The sequence below is a fragment of the Crassostrea angulata genome, chromosome 2 (genome assembly GCF_025612915.1).
Source record: "Crassostrea angulata isolate pt1a10 chromosome 2, ASM2561291v2, whole genome shotgun sequence".
Taxonomy (NCBI): domain Eukaryota; kingdom Metazoa; phylum Mollusca; class Bivalvia; order Ostreida; family Ostreidae; genus Magallana; species Magallana angulata.
Window position 1 is genome coordinate 4,245,545 of NC_069112.1, and position 15,004 is coordinate 4,260,548.

At 36.0% G+C, this 15,004-nt stretch overlaps 1 protein-coding gene across 1 annotated transcript; it reads right to left on the reverse strand.

The window, feature by feature from the left end:
• Window positions 1-11,473: 11,473 nt before the first annotated feature.
• Window positions 11,474-13,218, reverse strand: LOC128172000 (uncharacterized). The gene is made up of 5 exons (XM_052837774.1): window positions 13,186-13,218; window positions 12,821-12,999; window positions 12,594-12,600; window positions 12,473-12,503; window positions 11,474-12,429 (listed from the first exon to the last, which is right to left on the reverse strand). The coding sequence occupies exons 1-5, from the start codon at window positions 13,216-13,218 to the stop codon at window positions 11,948-11,950; spliced, it is 732 nt and encodes a 243-aa protein (XP_052693734.1). The 3' UTR covers window positions 11,474-11,947.
• Window positions 13,219-15,004: the final 1,786 nt, after the last annotated feature.

Here is a 15,004-nt window from a genome sequence, read left to right on the forward strand (position 1 = left end):
GTGCTTTCTTTTCGCCGTCGTGAAATTTTTGGCGATCGTTTACCTCCCGCTTGTTTTGTGAGACGTGGTCGCATTTCCGGCATTTTATCCCCTTTCCTTTATTTTACAAACAATACTAAACAGTATAAATTCACACAAGGAATGTCAGATGAAACACACGCATATAATTCACAGTGCAATTTTTTTTAAACTTACCGTTTTTTCTTTGAAGGGCTGCTTCGTTCCATTACATTTATTTTCATTTCTTTTAGCATTTGTTTTATATGCAAACGCTTTTTGACATTTTGGGCATGTAAATGACTTTTTTCATGTTTTGCGGCTATATGCACATTCATTCCTCCGTATAAAGAACTTTGTGCAATTGAGGCATTTAAAATTTGATGACTGGTCCACACTGGGTTGAATATCAATCTCTTTTTTCTATAATTTAAACAATATGAGTGTTATTAGTGATAATTTAAAGAAAAAACATCATTCAGACTCTCACCCCGGATCTCGTTCCGCACATGACTGGGGAGATTATTCTGCCGCGCCATCTTGTTTTCTGCACAGAAAAAAAATAATGCTGAAAGCTTGTATTAGTAATTTGCAAATAATATTAATTGTTCTGTATGTTATGTGAAGAAACCATAACCTGCGGATTGTTCTGTTTCTGGATCAATATCTCCATAACCACCAGTTCCTCGCTACTATAAAAGTGAAATTGTAGATAATTAAAAGAGAAGTCTAAATGTAAACAAAAAAAGAAAGAAATGTTCAAATAAAGATCTTACCTTTTCATCTCTGATTCTTTTTTACACTCGTTTATTTTCTGCTCAACGAGTGGGTGATTCTTAAGCCCATTTTTTTCAGCCCATTGTGTCACGGCCTGGATACTTTCTTTAAGTGCTTCCCTAAAAATTGCCTCTTCTGCGTAGTATAAGTAAGCTGCATACGATTACTGCAGACAGAAAAAGTGCTATGTCCATAATCACTCTCTTTTCATCCTTTTAAAATGGTTGTCTCCCTTAATCGTCAGTCATTACGCAAATGCGTCTTTTCAAGTCATTAATATAATTAGCTGAATACATGTTAACGAGGTGTTAATTTAATTTGATTTTTTTTAACAGCACTCTGTTGCAAGCGTTTATTTTATTATATTTTCTAAATAAGCCTGGCATTTAACACTCAAGATTTCCCGAACTTGATCCCATTAAAATCTCGATTTGGACAGGATTATTTTAAGGGTCTTATCTCCCACCTGTCAATTAAAATCACCTGTTCGGACAGGATCTTTAAAGTTTGGATCATTTCAAGATCAGACAGGATTCGCTCAAAATGCTACCCCTTATACTATTTCATATGTACAACCTTATCCTGAAATGCGAAAAGGATGGCACCTGCCAGATCGAAGCAATTTTAGAACAAAGAAACACCCTGACGAAGTCCAACATAATCAACGTCCATGAGAAAAACACGCACTATGTTACCAATGCTGAACACGACAAAAGAAGATAATGACTCCCGACGCGAGGAAATATGTTAAGAAATACAATGAAAAAGAGCGCAAGATCTACCGTTCCTGAAAATGGGACAAAGCGTGTATTTTGAACACAAAGTTGATGAAAAATTGATTCTCAAATTAGAAATATTTTAGGTGACTTAACATATGTTGTACAATCACAGGATGGTTCTACTTGTCGAAGAAATCGTAAAAAATGGACCAACACAAGTAACACCACATGTACGTGACAGTTCTCCAATTCGTGCAACACCCCAGTCTGAAGTAAAAAAAAATGTTAGATATAATCGAATCTGTGGATTTTAAAAAAATGTGAGTCTTGTTGATCATTCTTGTTGGGGGTTTCCCTGATATGAAGACAGAGCCTCCGACAAACACATGAATAGAGTACCTTGGTAAAGACTTACAGATTGGTTGGATTGTGTTTCATATGAAAAGCATTAAATGTTTATTATATAATGATGTATATATTTATATGTATTTAGAACACATTATATACATGTTTAGGTTTAACATGTTCAAGAAAACGATTACATGCTGAACGCTAAGGAAACAAAACGCATCTTAACTTTATATGTTTAAGATGTAAACATGTTGAGATGGGTTAGTATGGAGGTAACAAGAAGCTTAAGTGTCTGTGCAAAACATGTTTAATATGTAATCGCATTCACTCAGTTATCAACTGTTTATGTAATTCGCACCACTTTCTGAGAACTAAGGAATTGGTCAGTGAGTGACCAGCCATGTTTAAAACATGATCAAGGAGTCTTCTCTTGGTTATATTTATTTATTTATTTTTAAATGTTATGCTTGTTTTGTTTTGTATACATAAAATGTAATGTAAGGGGAAACTTTATTTCTTCGGGATAATTTAATAATGTACAATTTATATTTTAAATATATGGAGATTGTGGGAAAAAATATTGTGTACAGACTCTCTAAGAGCGGTACTCTCTCATTAATCATGTTTATAGATATTAGTTGTAAAGAAAATATATGTGCAGTATCAAAGAGCAGTATTCCTCCCTGATATATATGTATATGTTGTATGCCTGGTTTTTGTTAGCTGCAATAATGTAGCCCTCTCCAGATTTTTTTTTTGGGGGGGGGGGGGGGGGGGGGGGGAGAGGGCTACAACTCCACTGGATCTCCGTAATGGTGCAAGTGCAGGGGTGATTCACATTTCTTACCTGAACTCAAACGTTGTAGATGTCTATGGCATAAATTAATCCAAAAATATCAAGTATAGTCCATATATCGATTATTTTTCGTGTATGTCAACAGCGAACGTTGAATTTGTCCGCCATGTTTACTTACCTTGACCGGTTTTATTTTTGGACAGCCAATGAGAATTCAGGAGCGGATCTTGAACTGAATATAGGAATTCCCCTATTTTAAACATAATCAACGCGGTAAATATGAATTTTCCATTATATACCATTTCCTTAAATGATGTTTTAGTGATATAACGAGTTAAGGTCGATTGTTTACAGACATTCACGTTATCAAGCCCATCAAAACTCCAAGCGTACATCCCATAAAATCACGCGAGAACTGTCATGGCTGATGAAAAAGACGACTGGTAAACATGCTGATGTGTTTTATCTGGTTTTGGTTTATATACGGTTAATTTGTTCAAAAAATCATTTTGTCTAAAGGAAGTCAAATATAAAATCAATCTTTTCAGACCGAAGTCAACCGCTTTAAAAAATTAATTTTGCACCATTATGGAGATCCTGTGGAATTGTAGCCCTCTCCAGTAAAAATCGGAGAGGGCTACATTATTGCAGCTAGGTTTGTGTATACATGTAAACAAACTCGGTCATCATCTTGACAAAAATATTCCATCTTACCAATAACCTGTCCATTTTCAAGAAGATAATTAATATTGACCAGTTACTTACATTTAAAATTGCATTTGAGATGGTATAAAATGTATCTTTTTAAAATTATTTGAAAATGAACACTGTTAATCATTACTAAAATCCAGTGACAAACAACAATTTTTGAAAACCAAGCTAGATATTATAAGAAACATGCATCATGTGCATTAAAAGTTGAGGTTTTAAAATTGACAATCTTTTGGAGGAAAAACACAGCTTTTTGATGAAATTTGCTTCCATTGTGGAGATATTCAGCCAACCTCAACCCCAGAAATAGAATCCTTGAAGAGGAAGCATGGGATTGTAAGACCCATTTGCAAAACCTGTTTGCAAATGGGCCACCCAGTTGTAACCAGAAATGCTTTAAAAAAGCAAAAAAAAAAAAACAAAATAAAAAAATAACGGAAACAAATTTGTTTTATTTTTATTTATTTTTTCCCGACACAGATTTTTCAATCTTTTATTATTTTTTCCCCTCCTCCTACCTCCTATTTTTTAAAAATATTTCGTAAATCTAAAAATTAAAAAAAAATAAAAATGCTGGCCTGATCATTGTTAGGAAAGTTTGTACGATGAGCTCAGACACTGGGCAGTTAAACATCAAGTTCCAAACGTAATGACTTCTGATCTGCTATTAATTTAAAAAAAAAACGTCATCCGTTTTTACCAAAAGGTCCACGTACTTTACTAAAAACAAAGGTAAATCACGACATTTCATATAAGTGTGGTGGGCAATATTATCATTTTGGCATTTCTTCAGCAGTAAATCAAGAACTCAATGCATATTCATTGATTGATACATTGTTGATCAATTTTGCTTGAAAAATCAAATAAACATAGATGGATTACCATTGTTTTAAAGTGAAAGTGACCAATTTTGGCCAATTTTAGGAATGTTCTCAAACCTTGAGATAAAAAAGCCATTTGTTATTGGTCTATATTACGGACTGTCAAAGCCAGACAATGTTTGTCAATATCTTGAAGATTTCATCAATGAGATTTTAGAAATATCAAGAAATGGTATTCAGTGTTCAGACAAAATATTCCAACTTGGTATTGACTCAGTGATATGTGATACTCCTGCTAGACTGTTTATCTATGTTTAAAATGAATAAAAAAAAAATAGACAAATCAGCTTAGAAAATATTTTTAACTGGTATACTGAACATATGTAAACAAATACAGGGTACGAGCCTTGTTTACATTACAAAGAATTGTAAGCTCTGTATTTTCTTATAACTGCCCTAATGACTCTCAAATTTCATTTGATCATTAAGAATGCATTTTTAAAGCATTGTAAATAATAAAATTAGAAATTGGCCAAAATCGTGACCATGCCCCTTTAATGTCTTTGTAGAAAATAAATTTCATAAAACAGTATATTTAATATACATTTCCTAAATTATTTATCTTGATCTTAGGAAAATAATGTTCGTGCCCCAAGAGGAAGTCACTTTAAAGAGGAGCCTATCTCTAGCTTGGAGCCAGCGCAGCCTATGTCAGGATCTATGGCCATTACCCTCCCCCTTTCTGAGGGCGGCTGCAGATTCAAAGAATCTTGAAAACAGGATGAAGAAGATGGACGAAAATCTAGCCACACAGCACAGACAAACTGTTAAAGAAGCATTAAAGAATGTAAGAACTTTAACACCTAGGCCAACACTAGTCTCCCCTGGGGTACTTTTTGCAGCCTTAAAGACCTATCAGGTCTTTTGATATTTTACTTTGCAGAGTGTCTTTTACATTCAATATGAATTTGGTGATAAAGTGCTCTATTTTTATTGTTGAGACTGCAAAGAGAGTGGACAGGAAACAAGAACATTTTTATTACAGTGGTGAGGATGTGATTATTATTTTAAGTATATTTCAAATAATGCTTGTTTTTGTAACAAATACAATTTTTTTAAAAACAAATTCGTGCAAAAAAATAGATTAGGATAAGTTGTTGTATCTTTTCTAAATAAAAACTAAGTAATTGTGTTTAGTTTAAAAGGGAAGTTTTTAACAGTGTCAGTGGTCATTAATTCTTGGTAATCATGTTTATGTTGGTGTACATCTGATCAAGCATATTAAACAGGCAATGATGTTCAAGGTCATCCTCAGATAGATCAGACCGTACCTACCGTTCAAGGTTACCTTCCGCTGTAGCAGGTCAAAGATACCGTTAAAGATCACCCTCTGCTACCCTAGGCCGGACCCACCGTTCAAGGTCACTCTCTGCTAGCTTAGGCCGGACCCACCGCTCAAGGTTACTCTCTGCTGTAACAGGTCGAAGCTACCGTTAAAGATCACCCTCTGCTAGATGAGGTCGGACCCACCGTTCAAGGTTACTCTCTGCTGTAACAGGTCGAAGCTACCGTTAAAGGTCACCCTCTGTTAAGATAAGGCCAATTCACCCTCGGCATTTACACCAACAACACACAAAGTATCGGATAGTGGTGACAGTAAGAAATCCACAATTTTCCTCACTTGCAATACAAAGAGAGTTACATATTAACTACAATGTAGTTAGTTATATATTACGTGCACTTCATATTAAGCAAGAATGTGAGCCAAACTATGATCTTTTTTCTCGTTACAGAAAAAACAGTGTTGAAACTCAGTCACTTCTGCCCTCCAATTTCGCTGCTGTCGGTACAACAACTGATAAAAATTCACTGGAAAACAAAGACTTTAGAATAAACATTGTAAATTATTTTTATATAAATATAAGACAAATACTCAAAAGTTTGTTTTTTTGCACTGAAGAAAACACTTTTGATATATGGTTTCGATGATGTGGAAAGCGTAAAGAAGTGTATTCAAAGGTAAAAGATAACTTATTTTTCTTCAGTTGGGGGATGGGGGAATCCATGCCTTCTTAGTTTTCATATACGACGTTTTTCCCACTTAAGATGTCCATCATATGCATGAATTGCCAAGATGAATCTTAGATGTAAAAAAAGGCGTTTGGTATGGGAATAGTATGGACCGTGGTAAAAGGCAGATATACCATTTTGTTAAACATAATCATCAGAAATATCCTTTAAATATGTTTGTTGCACATTTAATTCGCAAAGAACCTCTTTGAGAATTATACACCAGTGAAAGTAAATTGTATATCAAATAATTTTATCCACGTTAATATCGACGAATGCCCTTTCCAACTTAGAATGTTTGACATCATGAACATGTTACTGTTTATGAATCTTGAATCTTTTGTATAAAGGGTTCTACTTATTGATTGTTATTGTAAAATGAGACGAAATAATAATTAATAATAGTAATTTATTTGAACGGTACATAATAAATATTATAATTTAGATTGTGTTTGGAATTTTAGAATACAAATTTATAATCATTTGAACATCTTCACGCAGGTAGCGTCGAAAACTTTAGCATTAATTATTTATGAAATTGCGTGAAGCGTCGAAAACTTTGGCACTTAATATTTATGAGACCTAAGTTTATTCAGGTATACAAAATGGTAACAAAGGCTTTAGGCAGAATATCTAGGTAGCGGCTAGGCTAGCTTACCGTTCAACTACGTAGCCCTACGTAGCAGCTACGATATTGAACGCAGGCCAGGCGACCGTTTCACTAACGTATCGTAGATCGTAAACGTGAACGTAGCACGTAAGTGCATTTCACTAAGAGTTGCGAGTTACGATGGAAGTTGCTCTTAAGTCTACGAGCAGTCAGGGGCACTCTTAAAACGATTATCGTGCACGTAAACAAATAAAAATGGCCGCCGTGTTTATACTATACTCTGTCCCAAGATATTTTGGATTCACGTTTGGATTAATTGTTTGATATTTATAAATACCTCAGGATTCAAACGAAGTATGAAAAATTTCCAAGATTTCTCAGTCAAAACGCCCCTGTTAGCTTATCAGGTTTCAATACAATGCTAAAAAATGTTATGTCTACGGAGATTTTGTATTGCAGCAAGCCCGGATGATAACGTTGAAATATTGCGCGATGTATTCCGAGTGTATTCCGAATGGACAAAAATGTAAACATTCCCCATTATAAATCTCCGTAAGGAATCTGTTTTCGTTCCTGTGAATTTTTCCGAGTGAAAGATGATAATGTGTCAATGAAATTATCTTGGAAAATATCCCTTTCAACTATTTCAATTGCACTTCTTTCACAGGTAAGTGTATTTTTATTAAAAATCGTCCAAATGTGCAGCATAAATATCTTGGGACAGACTATAGCAGACGACGTAGTGCAGAGAAGTTTACGAAGAGAACGAGTTTTTAGAGACAGGACTAACCCCCTAGATTTCCTGAACGACTCTGAGGTGATAGAGCGTTATCGGCTGCCCAGAGAATTTCTTTTCCGTGTCATAGATCTCGTCAGAGAGGACGTTGAACCTGACACCCACAGAAGCCATGCACTGTCAGCTTGTACACAGGTGAATAAATTTACCGAAGACCGAGTCCGAATTTCCCGCGAATTACAGCCCATCGCTCGGGATCTGTAACAAGATCCACCAGTATACTGATGGACTCCTCTGCCCAGTTCGCTTTGCGAAAATTGTCGTCCATGGTGTCGTCTGTCAAAGATTGTTTACGTCTGCTTGTTGTAGAAAATACCTCCGTTGACAGAAGAGTTCCGCAAAGTTGGACGTAACTCGCAAATCGTAAGTGCTACGTTTACGATAGGTTTAGTGAAACGCTCGGATACGTGCACGTCCGGAAATCGTAAGTGTACTCGTACTTTTACGATCTACGAATTGTTAGTGAAACGGTCGCCAGGTCTGGACTATCTTTATCCCACGACTGGTCACTAGTCTGTTAAATAAGGAAACAGCGGGGAATTCGTGTACTCTTTTAAAAAGTAAGACTTAAAAGTAAGCGCTTATCTTGTGTTCAATTTTTCTTGACATGTCAATTTGTTATTTGTTTCATGTATAGATGAATAATGTATATTCCAGTACGAACTAACTTTGAAAAAGTGAATAACAAAAGATAATTTGTACGAAGAATACTCTAATTGCTTCCGCTTCTATTCTTTTTTATGTGATTAATAAAGGGGTTGATTAGATGCAAGTATATTTAACTATTCTCATTGATTTGCAGCTGTGTGGATTATTTTTTATTTATACAAAAGTTAAATTAAATTTGAACACTGTACGGGGCGAGTTAACAAAATGTTTCTTCTACGTAATAAGATAGTTTGTACGTAGGAATGAACTTTTTAATATTTTAATTTAATGTAATAAAATTATATTACGACACACGGTAAGTAAAAACATGTTCAATACATGGCCATATTTACCCCCCCCCCCCCCCCACTTCTCGATAAAATGCCTCAACTTCTGCCCCATGGCTTGGGCAGTGAATTGAACATCAGATTATTATCAACATAATAACAATGCACGACTTTTTCTCCTATGACTGATAATGCAGAATAAAATATCAAATCATTTCAATTCATATATTCGGCTATATTGACTTCGCCTACGTGGGGGTCTCGTTTTTAGCTCACCTGAGCTGAAAGCTCAAGTGAACATTTCTGTTCACTTTTAGTCCGGCGTCCGTCCGTCTATTGTAAACTTTTTACATTTTTGACTTCATCTCCAGAACCACTGGGCCAATTTTAACTAAACTTGGCACAAAGCCCCAATTGGTAAAGAGGATTCAAGTTTGTAAACATGAAGGTACATGCTATCTTTCAAGGGGAGATGATTAGGATTTATTACAAATTTGTTGATATTTTTCAAAAATTTTCTTTAAAGCAGTCGGCAAGTAAAGCTGAAACTTGCGTGGAAGCATTTTCATGTAGACAGAGTCAATTTTGTTTACAACAGTCCATATTTTCAGCTGATTTGCCGTCGGGTATCCTAGAAGCGAACCGCCTTCACCTTCGACAACATGAAATGGTATCATAGAGTATGACTTGCTGGTTTCCATTGTCAAGTCACAGGTGCCGTTACTTTAATTTCGCCTTTTCCGCCGTAAGGGGTCAATGTCATTTTTCCTTTCGGTAGTTTTGGTTTCCCAATTCTTCTGTGAGTGGTTTCATCTAGGATATCAACTGAGAATCCACTATCCACTAAGAGTTTCACTTCACAGTCATTAAGTTTTGCTTTGACGAAGGGTCCTTTCAGTGAGTTTACTTCACTCTGTGTGCGAATACCATAACAGTAGTCCGAATCGCTGTCGTTTTGTGAAAAAGGTTGTTGAATCAATAGCTTTCACCTGCATAGTTGAAGGTTTATGTATATCCTTGCTCCTACACACCAGTATTCTTACAAGCATAACATGTCTTGTCTTTTGCTGGACAATGGTTATTTCTATGCGGAAATGGTCCCCCACAATTCCAACAAGTTGTAGTTTGTTTCGGACCATACAGTTTTAGGAATCTCTGTCCTCGTGCTTTAAAATTGTCCCTTCTAGGCGGTGGCTTGTTGTGTCTTTATTAACACTGGCGGTCGACTCTCTCTCCATAGCCTGGGCTTGTGTGTCAGAAATCTCCATCGCTATTCCAAGATCCAGAATATCTTGTAGCCCTTTATCGCTTTCTCTGAGTGCACGCCGTCTTAGCTGGTTTGATTTGCAGTTTTGTATCAGCTGTGACAGAATTTCCCTATCGACATCATTAAATTCACAATTCTTTGATAGCTTGCGCAGTTCTGTCACAAATTCATCTAACGATTGACCGTCTTTTTGTTTACAGCAACGAAACGTATAAACTTCCATTTGAGTGTTCTTTCTTGGTTTAAAATAATCTGACAGTACCTTTTTTGTTGCATTATAGGTTTATTCCGTATTTCCCTTGTGTGCTTCATATATATCGTATGTTCCTTCTCCCACATAATGTAGTAACAACGCTCTCTTCCTGTTACGATCAACTTTGCTGCACCTTGGTCTGCATCATCAACAACCACGAGTTTCAAAACGATGAATAGGTTTTCCAATCGCCCAATCCAGCGATCTCACCTCGCTCAGGCGGTAGTTTTGTCTGAATCCGCATCAAATTGTGGAAATACGGGAATAGCGTTCGCCATCTTGTTATCCTCGTCGCCAAATATTATGTTTAGGGCCCGTTATATGTCAGATGTCATCCGATTAATACTCAATAAAAACACATGCTGCCATGTTCACTCAGTTTTAATTTTCACACTGCTTTACATCACATCCGGTTTCAAAAGTACCAATAATAAAGGCCCGGACATTTCCGGATTACGATATTACAACCATGACCCCCATGGGTAGGTTGGTTCCTAAATTGGGGGAGGAGGGTGTTCAAACTTTTACCAAAAAAATGTAAATGTATAGTGTACATTTTTTTTATCTTCTGATGAAAAACCATTCAGAAAGAAAAGCTGAAACTTGTGTGGAAGCATCTTCAGATTGTATAGATTCAAGTTTGTTCAAATCATGATCCCCAGGGTTAAAGGTGGGGCCACAATGGGGCGTTGAAGGTTATTTTTTTTTAGAAACCAATCAGCCAGGATAGTATCCTGGTAAAGTAGCCTCAGGTAGTGTAAATTCAAATTTGAAAATATGACACACAGGGGTAGGATGGGGGAATGCTGGTCAACCCGGCATTCGGCGCCGAGAATAGTGAATTCGGCATCCGGTAAATTCGGCACCTGGTGAACTCGACATCTGGCGAATTCGGCATTTATATATTATTCATTTATCTCTTTTTTCTAGACAAACATTTTTTTAAAAAAATGAGTTCTTATACATTGTACGACTGCACCTTTATCATGGAAATGTCTGTTTATGAAGAAGGTGAGTTTTTCAATGTAACTTATTACTTACGACCACATTTATCAACAGATTCGAAATAATTCACTAGCTACTGGCTTAACATATATTTTGAATTGAATGAATTGATGTAATTTATGTAAGAATTTACCTTTTTATGAAAATTTTATGAACATTTGCACATTTGGTTGTTATATCTGTCCAGTCTAGTTTCATCTTTGAGCGATGTTCCTCACAGTCATCAATGAGCATATCAGAGGCTCTCCCCAGCTAATTACGGAGAAAATAGGCCTAGTTAAAAGATGAATTTAGACAATTAATCCATATAACCGTATTATTGCTAAATTTTGTAAAAAATATTAACCATAATTACTATAGGCAGAAATAATTAAAGGAGACGGATTGAGTATCAGAAATGATTATTTTGTGGTTTTTAAATCATTTTCTTATCACGTCCTTAATTTCTTGCATTATAGTATGTTTACTACATTTGTTTTACCATTAAAAAGCAACTTTTTCACTTGCCACTAAAATTATTGATACTGTGTGAACTATATTGCTTGTAGTTGTATTCAATTAAATTATTTTGCAATTTTGTCTAATTTAATTCATTAAAATCCTTTGAAGAACAACGATTATTATATTCTTAGCTACATCCATCTTTTTATTCATTATGAATTTTAAACATAGGCAGAACGAACAACAACAAACAGTAAAGGCAATTTGTGATTTAAAAAACTCAGTAAAACAAATCAAGATATTTTAAATGCAGTGACAATAACAAACAAACTTTATAAGTAAAAGACATTATTACATTTCAAGATGCACGGGGGCACAGCTGTCACGATATCAACGAATCACATAATCAAAGCTGGAGGTCCATAAATGGAAGCACAGCCCTTTAACAGTTTACTCGCAGTGATCGATATTTCACAGTAGTTGTTCCACAGCTTGAAGACACGACCTTCCACCTGTAATGTCCTCTTCCTTTGGAATCTCTGCATCTTCCCTTCAGACACCATGCTGATTGCTTCCCTGTGCAGAACAAGAAGAAGATGGTTGAAGGGAACCGATCCCCTGGTGGCAACACTGGTGTAAAGGCGGTTGTGCCATCCCTCCACATCATTGTTCGTCAGGATGGACGTCATGAACACACTCCAGTGATGGATCTTGAAGACTGAAGAACGGATCCACGTCCTATACACATAGTCTATCACTGGAGCAAGAACCTCTGGTGCACGACCATCCAGAAGTAGGAAGGTCTCTACACATAGTCTATCACTGGAGCAAGAACCTCTGGTGCACGACCATCCAGAAGTAGGAAGGTCTCCCCAATGTGCTCAGGTGGGAGGAATGGCAGGGCCAGGAGTTGGCGCACGAACTTGTAGACTGAGTCTTCTTCTTGTAGGCAGTCTGTAAGAAATAAACATGTATGAGTATTTGTACCTTAAATAAAAATACTAGTACTATTTTATTCATTCATGGACAACAGCATTGCCATACCAAATTGCTAAAACCAATTGCTAACATATGATACCTAATAAATGCTATTTGTGCTGATAACAAATTTGTATCAGTATATTTTCATTTTGCAAAGAACTACTCATTTTTTATATTTGATGTATAGAAATCAAACACTTGAATGTTTACTTTATGTTGAGAAATACTGAATTATTAACTAAGTTTTACCAGCAGGAATTGCATTCAAGTGCATAAGAATTTACATTTACCTGAAGTCCGTGCTCCTGGACTTTCCTAAACACCGCCCGTGTCCAGTTGAACACTCAGCCTTGGATGGGTGTTCCAGGGAACCGTATTTTAGGGCCTTCCACAGTGCTACTTCAAAATCTGCAACAAATCTCTCCAAAGCAATGCTTTCTGGGAGTTGATGGTCAATGAACCGCAGGACCTGTAATACGCAACAAATATATATAGCCTCAATTTATAAGGTGAGTATATAATTATATTGTGAATTGTTATAAATAAATACATATTGTCATCTTTTAGAGCCATGGTGAGAACTCTGCATAGCTCTATCCAGATTGAAGAGCATCATAAATATTGGTTTCGCAAAAAGTACAATCGGAGACATTACCTGGTAGTAATCCTCCTGGCTCTTCCCTGACATAATGGCAAACATCAATGGAACCTGCTTTATGTGCTGCCCAGACTTTACAAATCCGCGGATGGATAAACGGTAAACAGTGAGATAAAGCGCTGCGATTTAATCGCATTTTCTTGTAGTGTTTTTGTGCTTTTTGTGTGAAATTTGTGGACACTACGGATATATTACAGTTTGTAGATATAGTACGTAGCTTTAGATTATTAGTTTAGACTGTGTTTATGAACATTTTATGCCATCATGTATGGAGTAAATTTTGGCGACAAAGGACGATAGATGCGTGTTGCTGGAGGCTGTATCAGAAGAAAATCCGATGGTGTAAGCTTACACAAGTTTCCTTGCGATCTTCCTGGAATTCTCCTTGAAGAAAAATTGAAACGGTCCAACCCAAGCATCTGTGCTTTGTTCTGCGCATTTTATGGAGGATTCTTACCCAGCCAAATATCGCTTGATGGAGTCGGTGGGAGTTCCTGTCAAGCGGAAAGAGCTTTAAAGAGATTGTTTTCCAACTAAACATACTAAACGATCCTGACCAGCACACCCACACATCCTATAAGCCAAAGAGAGCTTTCCACAAGAGGGAAACTCAGCGGATATATTTAGCTTTATTTTGTATTTTTATATAGAGCCCACAATTGATATATCTTTTATGTTTATTTCTTCATTATATTAATTTATAAAATAATATTTTGCTCATAAATAAAAACTATGCATAGATATCTCAATGTTGTCTTTCAAAGTCAATAAAATGAAGATTTCCTCATTCATTCATTGTGAATGCAGTCATCACATAGTTTTCTCAGTTATATTACTTGTATTTTTATAATTGTATTCTTAAAATTGTTTTTAAATAAACCTCATTTAATACAACTTTATATTAAACTTTTGCTAATAAATGTTTTCAGGAATAAAGGTGATGAAAAAGTTGAAACTAATGGTGGATAGCCAACAAATGAAAAGGAATAACTCCCAATGCTTTCAGCATCATTTAAAACATCAAGTTTAGAAGCTTACCATTCCATCATAAATCTGGTCGCTCGAAAGATGTACAAGATTTCACACTTTGGAATGGAGAGTCGGCATGTCATTTTTTTGCACTTTTATAAACATTTATTATATTTTCTTTTTTCAGGAAAAGTTAGTTGATTTATATTCATGTAAATTGCTATGTTTATTGTAGCTTAACTCTAGCTGCTCTTCATAATGAAAATTCTGAAAAGGTCCTGGCAGCCACCAGAGAAGGTATTGTGTATCCCAAGAAAAAATGGGGAATTCAATAAAGTCAAGACTCAGCGTAATTATATAACTTATCATGATATCACACATGCATATACACGTTACGATGGTAACTTATTGAGTCAGAGTAAATCAACTTATCAACTTATCATTTAAAAATTCAGATTATGTTGTTGTCCTCTATACTCTGCGAAAACCCGGGCCATGAACACCAAGACACACTGTGACATCGGAGAGGCTCCACCACTCCTTTGTGAACAATTCATACATCCAGCAAAAGAAGATGCAGCAGATTAGATGATCACATGTTACAGAAGGAATTAAGCCATGTTGAATCCCTGGTATAAACCGTCTTCTGCAGGATATGTGTGACGGATCTTTTGGACAGCGCAGGCGAGAAGTGGTACGCGAACGTGCTTCCCCAACCATCCCCAACACCATCTGGCAAGCTTTCTGTACCCGATGTACCGTTGTTACTTATTGCAGACTTGTTTGTTTTTTTAAATGATTTTTTTTCTCCTACTGAGAAATAAAGATGGTATAGTGTTACATGTAT

What these genes read in the sequence shown, in the direction of transcription:
- LOC128172000 (XM_052837774.1), bottom strand. Translation starts at nt 13,218, where the DNA reads ATGTCAGGGAAGAGCCAGGAGGATTACTACCAG. An exon ending in GCCAGGAGGATTACTACCAG is followed by an intron (nt 13,000 to 13,185) that starts GTAATGTCTCCG and finishes TGCGTATTACAG; the next exon opens with GTCCTGCGGTTCATTGACCA. An exon ending in GAAGAAGACTCAGTCTACAA is followed by an intron (nt 12,430 to 12,472) that starts GTTCGTGCGCCA and finishes CTCCCACCTGAG; the next exon opens with CACATTGGGGAGACCTTCCT.